The 23511-nt window shown below is 37.8% G+C and overlaps 1 protein-coding gene across 1 annotated transcript; it reads left to right on the plus strand.

Annotated features, from left to right (window-relative positions):
- Positions 1-1112: 1112 nt before the first annotated feature.
- LOC132063263 (uncharacterized) lies at positions 1113-22600 on the plus strand. The gene is made up of 15 exons (XM_059455729.1): positions 1113-1553; positions 2293-2435; positions 5218-5307; positions 8132-8194; positions 8773-8859; positions 8955-9104; positions 9190-9341; positions 10541-10775; positions 10969-11079; positions 12458-13516; positions 13613-13876; positions 18297-18482; positions 18593-19747; positions 20557-20907; positions 21562-22600. The coding sequence occupies exons 1-15, from the start codon at positions 1295-1297 to the stop codon at positions 21976-21978; spliced, it is 4722 nt and encodes a 1573-aa protein (XP_059311712.1). The 5' UTR covers positions 1113-1294; the 3' UTR covers positions 21979-22600.
- The last annotated feature ends 911 nt before the right edge of the window (positions 22601-23511 follow it).

Consider the following 23511-nt stretch of genomic DNA (forward strand, 5'->3'; position numbering starts at 1 on the left):
ATGCCTTGTGCGACTTGGCATAAGACCGGTCATTTTGATAATTCCTTCACAAAAGTTATCTGGTCCATAAAAGTTTGCCCATTAAAAGTATGCCCCAAGATAATCATGAAGGAATTATCAAAGTTATGGACCCGGCATACTTATGCCTTATCAATTTACAAAACAATAACTAACCCTCCATAATTCCTTCACAAAGTTATGCCGGGTCCGTATAAAAGTTTGCCCATTAACTTATCCGATGGGGCATACTTATGCCTTATGAGCAAACTTTGTCTTGAAGCATATACATGTATTTTTTTTTTTAACCACTTCAACGTGTTAGAACAGAGTTACAAACATCCACAAACCTATGTAAATATTGAATCGTGATGTACTTAATTTCTTTTTTCAATTCCCACATAATATCTTCCCGATGCCTTCAAATATGTACACTCTTAGAATCTAAACAAAGCATCACTTCAAGTCCATATTTCAGCCAATTAATCTTAAAGCATCTTTATAAACCACAGAGCTTTTTTTGGTCCAAAACCGCTTATGAGTAAACTACCAGTTTGCCTTATAAGGCAAAGTTTAAATTTTGTATGCCCCCTCTCTTTTAGTTATGTTTAACTAAAAGTCTGCCGGAAAGGTTTGCTCGAGGCGACATTTAGTTATCCGGATCCGCATAACTTTAACTTTTTCTCAAAGATTGTATCTTTGGATCCCGATACACTCCCCCCCGCCCGCTAAAATTATTTTTTTATTTTATGCCTCGAGCGGGGGTTCGAACCCGTAACTTCATGTATTCGCTCATCTTTCCAAGAAAGGGCAAAATTTAAAGACCACAAATATGAAGGGCAAAATTTAAAGATCACAAATTTGAGGGGCAAAATTTAAAGACCACCCCAAACGAAGGGCAATCCGTGCAAAAAAATGTTTGAAAACCTTAATGATGGGAGGAATATTTTTTATCTAAATTTAGAATTAAGAGTATTTTTAGCCCTTTTTTCAAAGCAGAGAGCATTTTTGACCCTTTACTCAATGATTTTTTTAAAATTTTCTTTGGGGGTCCCATGAATTATTTCGAGTTAGATAGATCCATTTAAATTTGGGTTAGGCCGGTTCGGGTCAGAACCAAGTTATGCGCTTTCTTCTTCACTTTCACTTCGGTCTGTGAAGTGACTGCACAATATCTTCAAAACCCCAAACCTCTCTTTACCATAAACCCTCCTCTTCTTCTTCTTTCTCTAGGAGGTTCTCAAACCTAATTAAGGACTCCTAATTTTCTCACTTCGTAAGTGTAATTACATCAGTTATGACAAAGGTATACGGAACTGGAACCTACGATTTCCGGCGGCACCGCGTAGCTGAGTACCCCGTGGAAGCATCAGCGCTGCCGCCGGAGAAAACGCCGACGCCAGAGTCGAACATAGCTAGCTCCATAACCCTTGCTGAGATCCAACGTGACCGCTTGACTAAAATCGCTGATTCCAATTGGACTATAACTCAAGATAAGAAGCCTTTTAGTCCCGACCTCGTTAAAGAAATTTACCACACAGAGCTTACTGTTAAAGGTTAGTACCAACTTGTCTAGTATACTAAAAATAGATGTATAATTTACTATTTCATACCTATTTTACCAGTTAAATCCCACAAAGTGGGGTCTAGGGAGGGTAGAGTGTACGAAGACCTTACCCCTACCTTGGTAGGTAGAGAGGCTGTTTTAGAGGGACCCTCGTTCATACCTATTTTACTCTTATTATTGGTTGTTGGGTTGAAAACTTCAAGGAATTGTTAGTGGCTGCACAACTTTTAATGTATTTTTTGATTGATTTTAAAGTATTTAGATGGTTTGTTATAATTTGGGGTGATATAGTAAAATTGATGGTTTATTTATAGCTCCTCGAGGGGTGTGCCAAGTCAAATATGGACAAGTAAAAATGGACGGAGGGAGTAATTTGTTTGCGTTTCCCATAATTTAAGGACTTCTCGCTTCTCAGAATTTTAACATAATGAATTTTGACCGTAAATGTGTTATGTCCTGTTTGGAATTGAAAAAAGAAGAGTATTTTAATGTGTACTACTTGTGTTTAATTCTTAAAAAGTAAAGTATCATGTGTTCCATTGAAGTCTGAAAGTCGGTAAAGAAAGGACTAAAATTTTGGGATTGATAAATAACATAATTGGATATATATGAGTTTCTATTGGTTATAGGTATTTGCAAATGCGTGTGGTGGCATGTGATAATGTCTTTTGATTAGGTGGTCCTGAAATAAATTTTGATTGATCATCTTCAATATGTTTTGTGTAAAGGGGGGAGAAAGCCGGTGCCGCTGCAGAGGGTGATGATATTGGAGGTTAGCCAGTATTTGGAGAATTATCTTTGGCCCAATTTTGATCCAGAGGCTTCTTCATTCGAGCATGTGATGTCAATGATACTGATGGTCAATGAGAAGGTATGCTGTTTTACTACTACTGCATTCATTTGAGTTACTTGGTGTTTCTGGTTGCTTGTTAGGATGCTCGGAGATGGGAAGTGATTGTTTCTCCTTACTCCGGAAATAAAGTTCTGTATAAAAATATCTGTTCCTCTTTACCTGATCAAAAAATAAAATACAATGAAGTTCTGTATATCTGAATAGTGATTACATAGTGAAGATTCTGCTTACTGCAGAAACATCGACATTTTCTTTTTATTATGATCGTGGTGTCCAGGCCAGCTTGCACGCACCTTGACTAGTTCAACGGGGTACATGCTGCCTACCTCCCACCAACAAGTACCGACCTAGGCTTGGTCAGATGGGGAAAATCACCTAGTATTTAACTTTGTACACCAACGCATGGACACATTAAAAAAATCACCTAGTATTTTTGTGAACGGATTTGGACCTTAGACATCATGGCTCTCAACCCATCAACAATTGCTGATAGAGAGCCCGTTTGGCTTAGCATAAAAAAAGCAGCTTATAAGCCAAAAAAAAATAAGCTGTTTTAAGCACAAAATGTCTTATAAGCTGGCCAGCCAAACACTCAAAAAAGCTGAAAATAGCTTATAAGCTGTTTTCAACAACTTATAAGCCAATCCAAACCGGCTCAGAATCTCCTTCTTTATTTCTTCTTCCTTCCTTTTTTGGGGATACATCAAAGTGCTTATTAGTATCTTACTAAGTTGGTGTTGTCTCTTGCAACCTGGAAGCAGGAAAATCTGCTTTGGCCCTCCGCAAGTTGTGACTAATTGTCTTTACTGCTTAGGCCAAATGTATAACGTCAACAACGGAGAACTGTTTGCATAAGAGATTGAACTCTCAATCTCATCTAAAATTCTTTTACCTCATTCTCTCTCTCTCTCTCTCCCCCTCCCTCTTTAAACATTTAAATACATTGTGTGTATATATAGAAAAAATACACAAAATGCTGCCGTCTCCAGTTCCTTCTTCTGCGAGCATAGCATCTATCCTGTTGTCTGGCAATTTGTAAGCATTTCAGCAACAGGTCTAGGAAAGACCTGTTGGGTGTTTGCCACAGGGGACTCACAACTCCAAGGCAAAGCTGCGTTGTACTTTCATATTTCTGCCAAAAAAAAAAAAAACTTATAATAATATAAAGCTTCTACTTATATATATATATATACACACACACACACACGTGTGTGTGTGTGCGCGCGCGCTCTGCTCATGTGTGAAAAGATAAAATACACAAAATGTTGCACCCTCCATTTCCTTCTTCTGTGAGCATAACATCTATCCTGTTGTCTGCCAACTTGTAAGTTGTAAGCATTTCAGTAACAGTTCTAGGAGAGACCCAATGAGTGTTTAACGGGGAGAATATCCATACTCACAACTCCGAAGCAAATCTATGATATATCCAAGGGTGTTGCATGTTCTTACGATGTGTTGCAAAAAACAACTTATGATACTAATATCTACCTGATAGAATCCCTTGCTGCACGACACGCAAAGAAATCCACCTTTTTCTGAACTCTGAATTCCATATTGATTCATAGAGGTCTATTGTCACCCCCACGTACAAGAGATTGTAGTATGATTTCACTGTAGTTTCCCTCGTGTTTGGGCCTTTCCAATCAATCTAATCAATCCTTAATAAAGTTTGTGTGGCTATATGGCCTCCGAAAGAAACCTTTCACTTCTTCAATATCCCTGTCCTATTAGGTTCTCCTAAAAGAAACATCCAGGTCACTTTTGTTCCTCCTTCTTAATCAGTTGAGCTACAACAATGGCATTCTTATAATTTGTAACGACAGATAAATTTGGAGAATCTTATTTCAGTACGCAAAGGTGCAAACCCGTTAGGGATTGAACTGCTCTTGTCGTTTCTAAGCTTCTAGCAATTAGGGCCCCATATAATTGTTCTTCACATGCAAATCTGCACAGCCACTTTCCCATCAATGCTCAGGTACAAGTTTCCAGCATAAGAATACCCTACATGCCCACTCTGACTGGAACTGTAACCCTGTCCCAAGCCCAACAATGAAACTGTCAAAAGAATCTTATAAGACATTGTTAGCTTTGAATAAAAATGCACTTTTGTCAAAATCCAAGTGAAGCTTAATAGTGGAAATGCTTGGTGAGAATAATCTCTTCCCCCCCGAAGCCAAAAACAGAACAATATGGAATGAAGAGAAAAAACAACACACAAGGAAACAACAATTCATGAGAATAAAATAATTTAAGTCTTCTTGTACTCTGTTAGATTATGTTCAAAATGGAAATTGGTGTCTCTGTTCCCTTTCCTACTTGTTTAAATAAAAGGAGAGTTGCATCCAAGGGTGTAGCCTAGTGGTCAATGAAGTGGATTGAGAACTATGAGGTCTCAGGTTCAGATCCCAGCAAAGACAAAAATACTAGGTGATTTCTTCCCATCTGTTCTAGCCTTGGTGGACACAGTTACCTGTGGTGGGAGGTGGCAGGTATCCTGTGGAATTAGTCGAGGTGCGCGCAAGCTTGCTCAGACACCATAGTTACCAAAAAAAAAGAAAAGAAAAAAGAAAAAAAAAAGGAGAGTTGTGTTTGACTTATAAGATGATGAAAGAAGGAGCGAGTTGAGTTTTGTTTGAGTTATTCAGGTGGTTCTGGACTCTGGCTGCATTAGCAGAAAAGTTAGCTTCTGTCATGTGCTATAAATAAGCATGTTCTGGGTCGTGCAAATGCTTATGATTCCTCTATTTATCCTTTGCACGTCTTTTTTCACTGGTTATCAATTTTGTTTTGCAACCTGTAGTTTCGGGAGAATGTGGCTGCATGGATCTGCTTCTATGATAGAAAGGATATGTTCAAGGCATTTCTTGACAGGGTTCTTCGGCTGAAAGAGGTTTGTTTTTGTCTTGGGCTAAGCTTATTTCAGTGGTTCAGTTATCCAAGCAATTTGGTAATGATTTGTTCTATCCAAAATCTTTCTTTTCTCACTGAATCTGCATTAGGGACCCACTTTTTAAGCATAACTGATCCCTTTTCGGCTACTTATGTGAATAATAACGCATCCTTGGTGGATGATTGATTAGTAGAATTTTATTAGCTCCACATTATTTGCAATGTGTGAGGAGTCTATTTCAACACAGTTCTTTCAATCTCTGATGTGAGAGTGGGCTTGAAACTGAAAGTGCGGAAAAGAAACACAGGTCAACAGAGAAAACCAATAGATTCTTGTCAAGAGCGCATAACCATTCTACGAACATCTATTATGGTGCGGAGACCTCTAAAAATGCCTAAGTGAACAGGTTACTTTCCTGAATGATCAAAATAATACACAGCTTATGTGAGCCTAGGGATCATATCTTGCTTGCAACTTACCTTGAAAAAGCAATTATTTTGTTGTTAGGTTCTATATAGTGTTGGCAAACCATGGGATTACAGAGTTAGTATAACTTTTGCATGTGGGGATCATTTGGTGACGGGCTAGTTATGCAGGGATCATAATATAGGGATTGTTATGTTGTTATGCAGGGATCACCTAATTAGCTTTACTAATTGATACATGTGTACATGGTATAGTTTAAAAAAAATTCTTAAATTCAATATATGAAGAATCCTTACTATATACTCCCTCCGTCTCAAATTATCAGTCGCGTTTTTGATTTACACGCACCGTAAGAAATATTAATTAGGAGAGGTATTTGACTAACTTTACCCTTATTTATGTTTAAGTTATAATCTCTCTCCATTAAATATCAAAATTCTACTTAGGCTAGAGGGTAGGGCAGCTGGGTGCACTAAGCTTCCGCTATGCGCTGTGTCCGAGGAAGGGCCGGACCACAAGGGTCTATTGTACGCAGCCTTACCCTGCATTTCGGCAAGAGGCTGTTATCACGGCTCGAACCCGTGACCTCTTGGTCAGATGGCAAAGAACTTTACTAGTTACGCCAAGGCTCCCCTTCACTAAGGGTAAAATGGGAAGAAAAATTAATTGTGCCTTGAATTCTAAAATGATTAGTAACCACGACATATAATTTGAGACGGAGGGTGTAATAATTTCTTATTTTTTAATTAAAATATTCTTATTTTTATTTTTGCTATGACAAGACATCTCATCTAAAAATATGGCAGCTTACTTTAGGTTAAGCCACCTTTAAGGGAATTATTGTCTATTTTAGCCTTTTAGGTGCTCACAGGTATTGCTGATACACTTATTCTTATTCACATTATTTCACATATAAAATACGGAAAAGGGCTAAAAATGCACCTGTACTACCTGAAAAGGTTTAAAAATACCCTTCATCCACCTATCTTGGCTCACTTTTGCCCTTAAAACTAGCAATCCTCTGTTTATTTTTATTAATATTTATTACGTGGCACCTCCCTATTGGACTAAATTAAAACCCCAACCCCACCAGATTTTTTCCCTTAAATCAAATCGCCCCGACCCACATAGCCGCCCCATGACCCAATTCCCATTAAAAAAAACCCATGAACACATCAAAAATGGTGTTGTTGATGTCCTTGGAGATGACAAAGTGAAGGAGATTCAACGGCACCATCTGTTTAGTTTTCCTCATTTGATTGTCAAAAGGTTTTGAATTTCTAAAATTCTTTTTTCATTACTGTGACATTACCAGTTACAGTCAAAACTGCTTGGATAGCCACTGATATCTCAAATTAATTCATGAACATAAGTTCTTTCTTCACAAGGAAAGAGTATTCGGCTTTACCCATGAGTTCAAAGCATAAATGTTTACAATGACCTTTGAACGAAAGTTGAAGGATAGATCAACAAACATCTCTGAATCTTTGAAATTTTAACATTCATAGCAATTGGTTGGTTAACAAGGCAGGAAGACGAGAAACACCTCCACTTTGTACATAAAATGCATAAAGCAAAGCATTTTGATGATGATTTTACTTTTGCAAATTTATGGAGTAGACAAGTCAAGTGGTTGATGTGCTGATGGGTGGTTTTTTTAATGGGTATTGGGTCATGGGGTGAGTATGTGGGTCGGGCGATTTGATTAAAGAAATACATCGATGCCGCTTAAGTTGTGCAAGTATAATTATATAGGAAAAGAAAATGCCAATTGCTACTAGTGTAGAGTTTTATGTAAAAAGCTGTGTAGAGTTTTATGTAAAAAGCACTGTGTAGAGTTTTATGTAAAAAGCACATACTTTCCAGCTGTATGTAACTTTACTGGTAACTATTATTTGTCCAAAATCTTTGAGCAATTGTGAAATCTCTTTCTGAGTGACAAAGAAGAATTTATAATGGTCAGCAATCAATGATTACTTTTATCTTGATAGATTTTAAGACCTTATGTACGTGACAGTGATGGCATGGTTTTGTTTGGTATGTTTATGGAGTTCTAAAATTTCATGGTGGAGGTTGTTCATGATGCAGTGGAATGCTAAAAAGCTATTGTTTCCTATCATCTTTGTCTCCACGTCACTGTTTCTTTCTCCTAATTTGATCGATGTGTGACACTTTCATGCGTCACACATCACCCTAGTCTGTGGTTCTCATGTTGTATTTTCTTTTCTTTAGGTGAACTGTTTCTTGTTTAAGATAACTTTCTCATTGTGGCTTTTTCATATGGTTGAACATTCCTGTGATTTGATAGATTGTGTAAAAAATTGATGGGTAGTTCATTAGTGCTAAATTTGCTGCTTCTATTCACTGTTTTAGCTAACAGTTTAAGATCTCACTGCAGGGTAGAAGCTGGACAATTCCTGAGAAAATCAATTATCTACTTTTCATGATCAATGCTTTCCAGGTACATCTACATCCTTATTGCTTGGTCTTACTCTAATTTTCTGATCCAGTTCCCTTCTCCTTGAAGAAGGCGAAAACCGCTTTTGCCAATCAAAGCCCCACTGTTTTTCTCTATTATCTGGATTTTATTTCTCTAGTTTTAGATTGTAAAGTATGGACAATGTTCCCTGTTCTACCAGCATATGAGAGAGACGCATTGACATTTCTTCCCTAGTTTTTACGAAATTATTCTTAACCTATGTCAATGTTGAACATATCTTTGAGTCATATAATCGATTTCTCATTGTTAGAATTGCACTGCTAATTGTATATGTTGTAGTCTTCTTGTATGGTCTTCGATAATCCTTACGGCTTGACGGTGTTGAGGTTCATTTCTCAACATGGTATAGCCAAATCCATCTTGAATGTTGGGAAATCACATGCTTTCTTTACCGATCACAAAAAAAACAGCATATTTTATTTTATTTTTACCTGTAGCAGCTGTTAGGGTCTGCATTGCTTCCTGGTGTGTTTGCAACTGATATACAATTATTTTCCTATTTTGTTTTGATGCATTATTTACAACTTTTGTTTTTTCAGAGTTTAGAAGACGAGATAGTAAGTAAAAAGGTATTGAGGTTAGCTGGTCTGCAGTGTTGGCATTGCTTGTCATATGGTCGATTTCAGGTAACTCTTACTATGTTGCTAATGGAGTAGAATCTTCCTCTTTCCATGTCTATTTCTAATATTATTATTATTATTATTATTATTATTGAGAATAGATGGAGCTCTGTCTTAACCCTGATCTAATCAAGAAATGGAAGAAGATTGCAAAAAAAGCCAAGGAGGCAGCTAAAAGAGGGGAATCTTTTGATACCTCAACCATGCTAGAAGTGAATTTCTTGAGACATCTAATTGAGGAGTTTCTTGAGGTATCCGATAACGGACTTGTCTGTCCACCAATTTTTTCAGCTTGTTTTAGCAGAAACTTTCTGATGCTTCGTTCTCCATGACCAGGTTCTTGATTGCAAGGTTTTTCCTCAGCCAAACAGTGAGGTTGATGATGGCTTGGATATCACACTTGAAGGTGTTAATGATGCCTCTGTCCTATATTGCGAACGATTTATGGAGTTTCTCATTGATCTATTGAGCCAACTGCCAACTAGAAGGTAATAATGCCCTCTGTAGTCAGAACAGCTTCCAATGGAGGAAGTTAAAAGATGCTGGCCATTTAATGCAAACATAAACATGAGTGTCATGCATAGTGTGGAGTCATATTCAAAGTGATGAGTGTTTGAAAATTAGGAACATGATACTATTCCAGTATAATTTTCAGTTTGTTATGTAGTGATATACCGATAAGACATTGAAGTTTAGAGATGTTACAAGTCTTTTAAAACCCGTAAAAACAACTTTAGCATTATTTTATTTCATTTTGTTCTTTCTTGTGCTCCTTTTGCGGAGCTTGGTGAGTTTAATAGCTTGTTTGGCCAAGCTTCTTGGGGAATAAAAACACATTTTTTCTTCTCCAAAAGCACTTTGTCCCTAGATTTGAGGTTTTTGTCCAACTAAAAAAAGTGCTTTTGAGGAGCAGCAGAAGTAGTTTTTCTGCTGTTGGGAAGAAGCTATAATTGTTTTGCTTTTTTCCCAAAAGCAGAAGCAGAAAATTATTTTTTAAGACAAATATCCTTACCATAAATTTATATGTACCAAACTACCCTCACTAATTTAATGCATTTATCTTTCAATTAAGTACAAACTGTTTTTTTTTTCTTTTGGTTTCCACCGTGTCTTTTCCTTCTATTTTCTTTTTTCTATCTCTTCCTTTTCATTTTCCTCTTTGGAATAGTCCGTCAACTATAAATTACTTCTCCTTTTTTCTACCGGCCCTCTCCTCTATATCTCCTCTCCCTTTCTGCAATAACAAAGTATTGTTAGAAAAAGCACGAGTTAATATTTTATCACATAATTTCAAAGGCTTCCATAATAAATTTTTGAAATGATTTCTGTGTAAACAATCCTAATTCAACGTGTCATGGTACTTGTCCTTTTTCGTAATTGACACTCAAAAGCACTTTCTGAAAAGATTGGCGAAACACAATCTATTTATCAATTACTGAAATAAACACTTCCCAAATGAACTGGCCAAACACAAACTGCTTTTCCCCCGAAGTGATTTTCTGAAAAGCTGTTTTGAGAAAAGTGCTTCTCAAATAAGCAGCTTTTGGCAGCTTGGCCAAACAGGCTCCAAGAATCGCTGATGTTCACTACCATATTTGTATTTGCTATAGTATTTAGCAACACTAAACTTATTTCAACTCGGTACTGTTTTCTCATCATCACTTTTTTTAATTTGGTTATTCTGCAGATATATCAAGCCTGTTGTTGCTGATGTTGCTGTGGTTGCAAAATGTCATTTAAGTGCTCTTTATAGGCATGAAAAAGGAAAACTTTTTGCCCAGCTGGTTGATTTACTTCAGTTCTATGAAGGTTTTGAAATTGATGACCATTTAGGGAGACAAATGACTGATGATGAGGTGCTTCAGGCTCATTATGATCGTTTCCAGTCATTCCAGCTTCTTGCATTTAAGAAGATACCCAAGGTCTGTTTTGATTTCTGTTTCTTTTGATGATGATGAGCAGATCTGAATATTGTTTCTTTTAAGATAATTGACTCTTTGTCCTAAAAAAATAAAATAAAAATAAAAAATAAGGATAATCTCACTCTTTGTGGACAATCTAACTGTATCATATCCAATTTGTTTATCTCTCACGCTCTCTCCTCTGTTTCTGTAGCTACGGGAACTTGCATTGGCAAATGTTGGTGCAATAAACAGGCGCGCTGATCTATCTAAGAAACTTTCTGTGCTTACTCCTGAGGAGCTGAGGGATTTAGTATGCCGGAAGGTTCGTGAAATAGCTGTTTACTATCCCCGATATATGACATAAAATAGGATCATTGTGCATTATTTATCATGTAAAGTTCTTCTATATAAAAATTGTAAAGAGTGCAAGTTAGAGTTCAACCTTTTGATATTTTCCACGGGGAAATACTTTTTGTACTCGGGATCTACTAAGGACTCAGGTGCACTACTTGTCGTGTAGAAGTTAGTTGCTGGGTGTCAAAGCTGTTGCTGGAAGGATACTAAAACCTTTAAGTGATATTCTTCAACGGTGTTGATGGTCATGTTGTTATGGCTTCTATTGTTGTACCTCGTTCCTCAAATACTATGCGAAGTATATTTCAGCGGAAGTAGTGACACCTAGACAATGACTAAATCAACTTTTCTGACAGTTAATGACTCAGCACACTATACGATGTTGATACAACCACACTTTCTTATGGAGATATAAGATTCAAAGATAGGTCAGCCCTGAAGGACTAATTATTTCTGTAAACCACTGACCCAGTGGCTAGTGGGGTTACAACTGTTCTAACTTGTCTTTACTTGTGTGTTTTCCTTTCTGATGAACCTTAAAGATTGGAATACAATCCGGATAGCTTACACTGTTTGAATTGCTTCATTGATTTGACTATATTGGGGTCTACTAGAGATGCCAACTCCTCCTTGCCTATTTCCATATCAGTGTGATTTGCAGGTCGTTCTTGCTAAATAAGACTGTTAAACATAGTTATACCTTTCTTTCAGTTGTTGCCGAGGGTATCTAAAAAATGATTAACTTGTTTACCTTCGAAATGATGGAGCAAATGATTGTTCGTTTCGGGGCATTGAGGTCTATGAGGACCCACAAAAGAAAAAGAAGAAATTTGAGGCACATGACTAGAACTTCTGTGCAATTTATTTAGCTGTAGACAAAAGCTAAAACATGTTTGTTAGAAAATATGTTTTCTCATTGAAGTGGAATTCCGATCATTGCTGTTTGATGTGGCAGTCAGACTGTGCGCTCCCTCTTACCTCTGTCTATTTAGAGAGCTGCCTCTCAAGCAAACCTGGCTTGTTATATTTGCAAAGAATGATTACTGTTCCTTTACAAAAGAAGTATACAGATTTCTATTGCTGTACACTTTCTGAGTGATATCATGTCGGATAGTGCATCTTAAACTGCTAATCAGTGGTGTGTTGTTGGTGGCCTAGAAAATGTATCTTGTACCTCGAAATTGCTTTCTGGTTGTTATCGCTAAATGTTTAATGTTAGTGCATTTTCTCTATTATCTCTATGGTAGTTATACTCACCTATCTCTACGATAGCATGAGTAATTTTTTGTTTTTTTTGAGAGCATGAGTAATTATCTTCATGTCTAATACCTCCTCCTGCATTGCAGCTAAAACTGATATCAGTTGATGATCCATGTTCAAATAGAGTTGATTTCTTAATTGAAGTAATGGTATCTTTCTTTGAGAGACAACAGTCACAGAAAGAGGCCATAAATGCTCTTCCCCTTTACCCTAATGAGCAAATAATGTGGGATGAAAGCCTTGTACCTAGCATCAACTACACTGGGGAAGGATGCCTGGCTCTTCCAAAGCTCAACTTACAGTTTTTGACACTTCATGATTATCTTCTTAGAAACTTCAACCTCTTTCGCCTTGAATCGACTTATGAAATCCGTGAGGACATCCAAGAAGCTGTGCCACATCTCCTTGCTCATATCAATAATGAAGGAGAGCCAGCCTTTCGAGGTTGGTCGAGAATGGCTGTGCCAATTAAAGAATTTAAGATTACAGAAGTGAAACAACCAAATATAGGTGAAGTAAAGCCATCTGCTGTAACAGCAGACGTTACTTTCAGCATCTCCAGCTACAAATCACAAATAAGGTCAGAATGGAATGCACTTAAAGAGCACGATGTTCTCTTTTTACTGTCTATTCGTCCTTCATTTGAGCCTCTCAGTGCCGAAGAGGCTGCTAATGCAACTGTACCACAGAGGCTTGGTCTTCAGTATGTTCGCGGTTGTGAAATAATCGAGATGCGTGATGAGGAGGGAATTCTTATGAACGATTTTACTGGAAGAATCAAGCGGGACGAGTGGAAACCCCCAAAAGGAGACCTTAGAACTGTTACTGTTGCGCTTGACACAGCGCAATACCATATGGATGTTGGTGATATAGCAGAGAAAGGTGCAGAAGATATTTATGGTACATTTAATATATTGATGAGGAGGAAACCAAAGGAGAATAATTTCAAAGCCATCTTAGAATCTATAAGAGATCTGATGAATGAGACATGCATAGTTCCTGACTGGCTGCACGACATATTTTTGGGCTATGGAAATCCTTCTGCAGCACAGTGGACCAATATGCCTGACCTTCTTGAAACAGTGGATTGTAAAGATACCTTCCTAGATGCTGATCATGTTAGGGAGAGTTTTCCTGATTATCAGGTATTTATTGTATTTCTTTCTCTTCTGTACTTATGCTGGTGTGTTCATTATACTCACTATATCTTTTTCGCTATTTCCTTATCTTCTTTGTTCTAGGTTTGCTTCGTCAACCAAGATGGCATAGAAAACTTGCAACCAAGCCCCCCCTTTAAGATTAAGCTTCCTAGGAATCTGAAAGGGAAAGCTCATGCCCTTCCTGGAAGTGAGAATTCTACTATAGTTTCAGCTGATGCTGTAGGCATGCCAGAAGTTCATTCTGAAAGAGACAAGCTTATTGTCGAAGCATATATCCCTCCTGATCCAGGTCCATATCCTCGGGATCAACCAAAACGGAACTCAGTTAGATTTACCCCGACACAGGTACACACCACACCTCATCACATCACATCACATCATAGGTTCCTAATTTCTAAAATGCTGTCATTTGTTTTCTCATATTATTTGAAGAAAGAGCTAGCTGAATAGTTAATACTTTTGTGTTGAATGTGAGGATGCAGTATTTAATCAGACAAGAAATATGCAGATTCTGGGGCAAAGTGAAATATAAAATGGCTTTGTAGTTAACTATAAGTTCAAATGACATTAGTAATACTGAATGCTGTATGGGTTTCTTGAGTCGGCAGGCTACCTTTACATTGAAGTGAACATGTGGTATTGGTTCTTCTTTTCTTCAATTTTGGTTGGATCACAAAAACGGTTGTGGCATAAGGCAGTTTCCTTCCAGCTAAAGAGAAAATCACTTGGTTCTTGAGAAGGATGAATCTAATATGTGCTTGTGAGCCCATATATCGCGCTTTAGTAAAAAAATATTGCCAATCCAATTGCACCTGTTGCTATGACCCTCGGATTTTCGATTACAATCGGACTCACATGTTTGTAGATATAATTTTTAAAATGCCTAAAATGTGGGCAAGTGCTTTACATCTAATGAAATTATATCAATGTGCAATTTGAATTTGGTTTAATGCAATAAATTTTACATTCAGCATGTAATTTGAGTGCGGAATTCAGCAACTCTATGGTGCTTCATTAGGTAAAATATACTCTATTTGAATAAACTATACCACCTGCCTTTTGCTTTCTGTTTAGTTTTCATTATTTCTGTGTACAAGAGTTGAGTGTTGGAGAGTTCAGTGTCCTATAAACAGCAGAATATAGATTTATGTAGAAAGCTGTCGAACAACTTGTTTGCAAGATAAGCTTAAAATGAGAATATGGTGATAACTGATAAACGGTTCCCCCGCTGTTCGAAATCCTTGACCCATTTCACTTACTGGAAATTTTAAAGGAAATGGTTTTAGTTTGAAGTTTTGATGGGATTATTTTGGTCATTTTTGGATGGGAAAAATTGCAAAGTGTAGTGTACTTTCTTAGCGAGCAAACACGTATTTATAGCGATTAGGACAACTTGATGGATACCGTGGTTGAGCCACTTACTCACCTTTCAAGTACATTTGCCTCCCATCTTGGTGTGCTAATAATGTAATAAGTTTGGGTTAAAAAGTAGTACTTATAATAGTTTCTATATATCTAGTTTTTTTTTTTTTTTGGACAATGCATATCTAGGTTTTATTTTTAAAAAAACAAACTGCCGTTATGTCTAGTTTTGACTTGAAGATTAGTCATATCGATCATCGACTGGGAAGATATTCGAAGTGGTGAGAGGAAAGAAATTCGAAACATATGTTCTTTACCATGAGGTATTCAAGTGTTTTTTCCATGAGGAATCAGATGGAATGATGGAAGTAATTTTTGAAATGTAGTTGGAGTTTAGGTTTGTACAACCAGAGGTTGTTGTTTTCGTAGATGTCCACTGGGATGTATTTCTGATAGATGAATCGCTATCTTGGAAATGAGGTGCTAGTGTGTTTCTGTATGCTAATACATTTGATTGGACACAAAGTTGTTACTCCTGTTGGCCCATTTTACGTGGCACACTTTCCTATTATGTCTGTTCCAAAAAGAATGTCAGCTTTCTATATTTAAAACTAATTGGGTAAAGGGTCAATTTTGCTCTTGAACTATGCGAAATGGAACTGATTTGCCCTCCGTTAATAATTGGGGTCAAATATGCCCTTGCCGTTACTGGTTGGGGTTAAATTTCCCCATGAACTATGCGAAATGGAACAAATTTGCCCTTATTTTTTAAATGGTGAAATCTTAGCACCCGGTGATGCCACGTGTCATGCAATTATAGATTAATTTTTTCGAATGGAGGGTAAATTGAACCTTTCGCATAGTTCTAAGGCAAATTTGACCCTTTCGCATAGTTCAAGGGCAAATTTGTCCGTTCCCTCTAATATGAGTTTTTTTTTTTTTGTTCCTCCTTTCTTTCTTTCCGCCACTACCCCTACCACCAATCACCCTTTCTTCCTCCTTCCTCCTTGTCTCTCCCGGCCACAATTGTCATCATCACCTCCCCCACCATCTTCTCTTCCCCTTTCCTCTATCTCTCTCCCTCCTGTCACCCCACCACCACCTGTACCACTAGGAGGGAATGCGCTAAACGCTTAAACATGCATTATAGAATACTATTTTAATGGGATTATTTTGGTCATTTTTGGATGTTGCATATTAGCAACGCATACTTACTCACCTTTCAAGGTGAAGGAGGAAAAAAGGGTGATTGATAGTAGAGGTAGTGGCGCAGAGAAAAAAGAGGATGAAATTTTTTTGTATAGCTGCATAAGAGAGATAAAAGGAATAAAGTTTGACCCCTATACGGCTATACATTTTTTTTAAACTTTGAAACTTTGCTATCTCCAAATCTTGCAAGTTCATCCTAATACTCAAATCCCAAATCGCTTCACCACCTTGTAGCCTTCAAACCTCTTGCACTAAAATCTCCTTTTGGCATGAAGTCTATATATATTAGGAAAAGTGATACTTAAAATGTTGTTCTGACACCACCGGTGCCCCCCAAAGCTAGAATGATATGTAATAGATCCATTTTGAGATTTCGAAACAGAATGTATCTTATTCAGGTTTTGGAAAATCTAACCCCTTTCTATTCTATGCGTTAATGATATGTAATAGATCCAATTATATACCTTTTTGCCCTAACTGAGTCAAGTTTGTATTGCTTGGAAAAGAGAAGTAATTTACTTCATGGAGGATGTGAATGTCAAGGGTTCCATACATCGGTGTTTTCATGGTGTTGAATTTATGCGCAATGGTTGTCAACGGCATTGTGCTACTATTGGTTATATTTAGAATATGATGATAAGTGAAGACTATTTTTGTCAATGGCGTTGTGAAGATGCTTGTCTTTGCCAGACAGAGATGTAAGATATACTTATAAGGTGTTTATGTCTTTCATAAAACAAGTTATTATGGAAATTGGGGAAATGTATTTAGAGTTCTGAATTATGATGCTTTTGCCAAATCCTTTGGGCACAATTACATAGAAAGCAAGTTGTGCATTACAGAAGCTCGCTTTGATCTTCCTTTTTTGGAGTTGTAATTGACTCCATTTATCACTTTGTTTTTTTTGCTTTTACTTTCTGCTCATGTGGGTGAAGCTTCTCTGTCTTAGTTGTGTTAAATCTCAAGATTCAGAATTTGGGCTTGTTGGTTCTTTTGAGCTTCTAATACGAGTTAAAAAGAACGAGCATTTTGTAGAGTCGCCAATGAAATACTACGCTTTTTGGCTCTGCTGGTATGAGTATGACATGTCCAAAATAAGACAGACTGACGTCAATCTCTATTAACTGTCGTCGTTTGCACGCAACTAGGAAACGATGATTGGATACACATTCAATATCCAGAATTGGCTTCAGATAACCTATAAATTCTCATATCACCTCCTTACTTTTACCTGGTCCTGAAAGGATAAGTTTCATCGGAGCTATGCTGTTGTCCTATTTAGACCTCAACACCTGTTAGGGGCACTGAGCTTAAGTAGCAACAAATTATATATTGGTAGACTCTCCATTTGAATCACGTGGAGAGAGATTATTTCGAATACCTATCATCGTTCTAGATACATGCGAATTTATCTATGAAAGTACACAATGGAAGCAAAGGATCCCTTCGAACCTATCATCGTTCTAGATACATGCGAATTTATCTATGAAAGTACACAATGGAAGCAAAGGATCCCTTCGAATTGTGTCCCAAAATGTTTGGCAAGTTCCACTTCCAAGATTTAGACTACATGAACTTTAACCAGTACTTTGATATTGTATTTTTTTGCCGTTTTGATATAGGGAGAATTGCAACGTATGTTACTTTTTGTGTAGTTTCCAAGTGTTTAAATTTTAATATGAAAAGAAGTAAATTTGTCGTCTGATTTAGCTTCGGAAGTTGGTCCAATTAGAGCTCAATAAATGGAACGTTCCAACAAATTATGGATGGAGGGAGTGATTGGAATTAAGTAGTAGTTGTTGTTGCACTCAGGGATTTTTGATTTTGCCAGAGACTGGTATGTTGGTGTGGGGATAAGTGTGAGGTTAGCGAACCTCTAGTTGTAGAGAATCCCGAGTAGAGCGTAATGAACATGAATGATTCACATAGTCGGCTCCGACTAATTTGGGACTAAGGCATAGTGGATTGCTTGATTTAACGACATTCTTTCTGTTTTAAAGACCAGAGAATCTGCTGTTGTCTTACTTCCATACAATCAAATCAAATATCTTCGACCTCAAGTGATTGCTCTCTTTCACTCTCCTTGTAGCTTGTCTCCATGAAGATTCAAGTTTGATCGCTTTAATTTGGTTTAATAATCTGATTGTTCCACTTAAGTTTACTCTGAAATCTTTGCTATCTTTGGCCTATGTAGGTTGCAGCAATCATCTCAGGCGTTCAGCCGGGTTTATCCATGGTTGTGGGTCCCCCTGGTACAGGAAAGACTGATACTGCTGTGCAGGTTTTGAATGTTCTCTATCACAATTGCCCTTCTCAACGGACACTGATAATCACTCATTCGAATCAAGCTTTAAATGATCTTTTTGAGAAGATAATGCAAGTAAGATATTCTCTGGGTCTTTGATATGAGTTTTATGCATTTGAAGTGTGACATGAATTTGCTGCAATTTGCAATTTTATTGTAACTAATAATGACGTTCCTCACTATAGAGAGATGTGCCAGCTCGTTATCTTCTCCGGCTTGGTCAAGGAGAGCAAGAATTAGCAACTGATCTTGACTTCAGTCGTCAGGGGAGAGTAAATGCCATGCTTGTTCGGCGGCTAGAACTGCTTAGTGAAGTTGAACGCCTTGCAAGGTCCCTTCAACTTCCTGAAGATGTTGGTTATACATGTGAAACTGCGGGATACTTCTGGCTGCTTCATGTATACTCACGATGGGAACAATTTTTAGCTGCTTGCGCTGCAAATCAAGACAAACCAACGTTTGTTCAGGATCGGTTTCCATTTAAGGAATTTTTTTCTGATACTCCCCAGCCAGTTTTCACAGGTCAGTCCTTCGAAAAGGACATGCGTGCAGCTAAGGGTTGCTTTCGTCATTTGAAAACGGTGTTTCAAGAGCTCGAAGAATGTAGGGCATTTGAATTGCTCAAGTCCACCGTTGATCGATCTAATTACCTGATGACCAAACAGGCAAAAATTGTGGCAATGACCTGCACTCATGCGGCACTTAAAAGGAAGGATTTTCTTCAAGTGGGTTTTAAGTATGACAACCTGTTGATGGAAGAAAGTGCCCAAATTTTGGAAATTGAAACTTTCATCCCGATGTTGCTTCAGAGGCAGGAAGATGGCTATGCTCGTCTTAAACGCTGTATACTGATTGGCGACCATCATCAATTGCCCCCTGTCGTGAAAAATATGGCTTTTCAGAAGTACAGCCACATGGATCAGAGTCTCTTCACAAGATTTGTCAGACTAGGGATTCCATATATTGAGCTCAATGCGCAGGGTAGGGCACGTCCAAGTTTAGCTCGGCTTTACAATTGGAGATACAGAGAACTGGGGGATCTGCCTAATGTGAAGGAGAATGCGGTCTTTCATAAAGCAAATGCTGGATTCTCATATGACTATCAGTTGGTAGATGTGCCCGATTACAATGGCAGAGGTGAAAGTGCCCCTTCACCCTGGTTCTATCAAAATGAGGGAGAGGCTGAATACATAGTCAGTGTCTATATGTATATGCGTTTACTTGGATATCCTGCGAATAAGATATCAATCTTGACTACTTACAATGGTCAGAAACTTTTGATCCGCGATGTTATAAACAGAAGATGTGTCCCTTATGACTTTATTGGTCCACCACACAAGGTAAATATACTTTTACCTCTTTCAGCTGTATCTGGGTTTTCCAGTTAGGATCTTTATTAGAATTGGAAAGCAAAATCCTCTCTAGTTTATTTTTTCTTTGGCATGTTTGTTGGGGAAGGAGGGTTTTTTTTTTTTTGGGGTGGGGGGGGGGGGGGGGTAGGGTCTTTCGGAAACAGCCTCCCTACCTTTCAAGGTGAGGGTAAGGTTTGCGTACACTTTACCCTCCCCAGACCCCACATTGTGGGATCCTACTGGGTATGTTGTTGTTTTCTTTTTTTTTGGGGGGGGGGGGGGGGGTAGGAGGGGTGATTCTGTTGAAATATGTTTTTTAAAAGCGGGATCGTACCTTAAATGTCATGAATAGTATAACATGTGAGTCTGTACTTTGGAAGTTTCTTAACTTTTGCAGTGAAGATCCTCTTAAGACACTTTTTTTAAAAAAAAAAGTTTAGATGCTCTTAGTCTTAGACATGGAAAACAAAATTCTCCTTTGTTCTCTCTTTGTAAGCTTTCTTCGGGAAAAAAAGAGGGGGGGGGGGTGTATGGCGGCGGAGGAGGGAGATTTTCGGAGAAGAGGAGGTTGCGTTGAAACATGACTGTTAAGGTCAAATACTACGTCAAATGTCATGAATAATGTAACGTGTCTGTATTTTGGAATGAATGCTTTCCTCTATCATTCTTTAAAGGACCCCCCCCCCAAAAAAAAAAAAAAAAAAAAAAAAAAAAACCCCACCAACAAAAAATGGGGAAGTTGTTAATAAATGCTTAACAGTTTCTCACTCTGAATATCTGGTAATTTTTTGGAACAGGTTGCAACTGTTGATAAATTTCAAGGTCAGCAGAATGATTTTATCTTATTGTCTCTAGTCCGTACGCGATTTGTTGGCCACCTCCGTGATGTCAGAAGATTGATTGTTGCAATGTCCCGTGCTCGTCTGGGTCTTTATGTTTTTTGTCGACGTTCTCTTTTTGAACAATGCTATGAACTTCAACCAACGTTCCGACTTCTTTTAGAGAGACCTGATTGCCTCGCCCTCAATGTTGAGGAGGCGACATCCTTGACAAATCGCCCTGTTGGAGAAACTGGACCAGTCAGTCTTGTTGGTGGGCCTGAGGAAATGCAGGCTATTGTGAATTTCAAGATGCATCAGGTCTATCAGGTATCTTTTCTCTGACTGCAATATATGGATGGTAATTTATTTGGATGACAGATTTTGGAAGCTTTAAGCAATTTGCTAGCTTAGTCTTGTGGATTTGATTCAAAACCTTGGGAGTAGTTTGACTCCTTTGTCGTTGATATCTGGGGGACATTGGTTAAAAGATGGTACTGGTGTTGCCACTTTTGGTTTATTTTGTATGAGTTTATTCACAAGTCACTGAGAAACAATAATATACTATAGGATGGTGTAATCTACTGTGGCATGCTCGAGTGTCTCCTATGTTCTATGAAACCTAGAGACAAACACTGATATAAGATGGTCCATGATGGTGTAGTCCTCTGTTAACATGAAATGGTAGAAATGCTGTAAATGTCGAGGAACTGTTCTTTTATCTCCTGTTTGTGTAGTTTAAGACATTTTTCACCTGTCTTTATTGCCTTCTGCTCAACTCTACACCTGAGAGGCCTTTCACTTCTCAATGTTTGCCGAAATACTTCTCAGTTTACAGCATTTTTGCACATATGGTGTTTCAAAACAGGGTTCAAGTAGTACCCTGCTTTGAAATCTGAACAAGTGTATGCACAAATTTATTATCATGGTATTTACTGTTGTTCATAATTTGGTGTTCGACTTGTTCCTGTATCTTCTGCACAGGCACGGATGACATGCCATGTTGAGTATCCAGCTCATCCAGAATCTGTCCCCGAGCAAAGTGTTGAGCAGAATGTGATTCCCCTATCCCATCGAATGGCTTCTGATAAGACCGCTGTGGAAGATGGTGCCCAAGACACTGGGCCTTCAGAGTCAATGGAGTCCACGAAAGTTCCAGCTGATGATGGAGAGATGTCAGTTGCGCGCCATTCAAATGGAGGGGTTGATGGTGAGGACCAAAGAGTTGATAGTGGTGGACTGGGCACATCAACCGGGTCCATGAAGGTTCCACATGATGATGGAGAGATGTTAGTTGCAAGCCATTCAAATGGAGAGGCTGATGGAGAGGACCAAAGAGCTGATAATTGTGAAATGGACCTCGAGAACAACTCGAATGTGGAAAGCAAGATGGAAGAGTAATATCAGCTGCACTCCAAGTTTGCTTCTCTAGACAACCATGGAACTTGATTGCCTGGGAGATGTAACTATGGCCTTGATTATTAGCGGCCTAAGATGCATTGATATTTTTGAAGGTTGTCAGGTCAAAGACCAGATATGGTAGAACAGCTGCAAATGCAATGCTGTGTTGCCTGCAATTGACTTCCACAAGAGGCACGGTTTAATATCCATGAGTAACTTGAATACATAGGCCTGACTTAGTTGGAGAATGTTTAGTGAAATTGTGCTTTCTTGGGTTGTAATAGCCCATATCATCGGTAAAGATCATTTTGTAAAGATTGGAGGTGGGACAAACGTAGGTGAAGGGTGTGGGATTGGGGCACAGGCCGCACCACTTCAAGACCCTCACCAAAACAGTGAGTGTCTGGTTGTTCGTGGTTCCTCGGTCGGCCTCTGGTAAAATCATAACTTTTTGTAAAGTAAATTCAAATGTACAACTGTTTGAACCGTTTAAAACTAAGATTTCAAGGGTCACCTATTTTGAATTGAAGTTTTGTTTCGCTTGTTACATCTCTTGCCTCTGTACTGGTTTCGAACTAATCTTTGTTTCTAAAGTTTTTATTGGAAACTTGTTGGCGCTTCATTTCAATCCCAATGTTCTTACACACTTCTTTTGATATTTCAATTTATCAAATCAGATATATTCTCTGGGCAACATGAAATATGGAATCGAGCTAAAATCTAATAAAATATTAATGAGGGTATGGAAGGGAGATTATTATTATTATTACTACAACAATGGTGGTATTAGACTACTACCTTTTTTACAAGATGCTATCTTTTCGCTGAAAAGGACGTCTAAATACATGTCATATTATCTAAAAGTTGGACAGCGATATAATACCCAATGTTACATTTCCAAATACAACTTTTTCTCTATCTGTCTTCCACCAATTTCAACTTTTTTTTTTTTTTTTTTGAGAAAGATGTTTAACTCCCGAATTTGTGATCTTAAAACTCACTTAAGAATAAACTTAACTTCTATTTATTTACCCCCTTAACAACTTACGTTTCAATTGTTTACCACCCTAAAAAAATAATACCACTCTCACAATGGGAGGTGTATTACACTCGCGCCACGTCATTTCCATGTCAATGCCACATCATTGCCACGTCATTGCCACGTCAATGCCACATCATTTAATTGTATAACTTTTATTTTATTTTTTAATTTATAATAATATATATATGAGCGGGTCCACTTTTTTTATTTTTCACTCTCTTAATTTTTTTTTTTATTTTTTTTTGCACGCGCATTTGGGGGGAAAACAATTGAAACGTAAGTTGTTAAGGGGTAAATAAATAGAAGTTAAGTTTAGTTGCTAAAGTGAGTTTTCGTGCCAAGTTCAGGGATTAAAACATGTCTTTTCTCTTCTTCTTTTTTTTCGAATAAGGTAACATCACCATTTTCGACTGTTCACGGATGTCATGTCAAATAATTATCTTAGATGGAGAGAGGATTATTATTATATTTCTCCAAATAATAAATAATAA

The sequence above is a fragment of the Lycium ferocissimum genome, chromosome 7 (genome assembly GCF_029784015.1).
Source record: "Lycium ferocissimum isolate CSIRO_LF1 chromosome 7, AGI_CSIRO_Lferr_CH_V1, whole genome shotgun sequence".
Classification (NCBI taxonomy): Eukaryota; Viridiplantae; Streptophyta; class Magnoliopsida; order Solanales; family Solanaceae; genus Lycium; species Lycium ferocissimum.

Coding starts and splice junctions, on each gene's coding strand:
- LOC132063263 (XM_059455729.1), top strand. CDS start 1,295: ATGACAAAGGTATACGGAACTGGAACCTACGATTTCCGGCGGCACCGC. Junction 8,195..8,772: donor TCATGATCAATGCTTTCCAG/GTACATCTACAT, acceptor TTGTTTTTTCAG/AGTTTAGAAGACGAGATAGT. Junction 19,748..20,556: donor TTATTGGTCCACCACACAAG/GTAAATATACTT, acceptor TTTTTGGAACAG/GTTGCAACTGTTGATAAATT.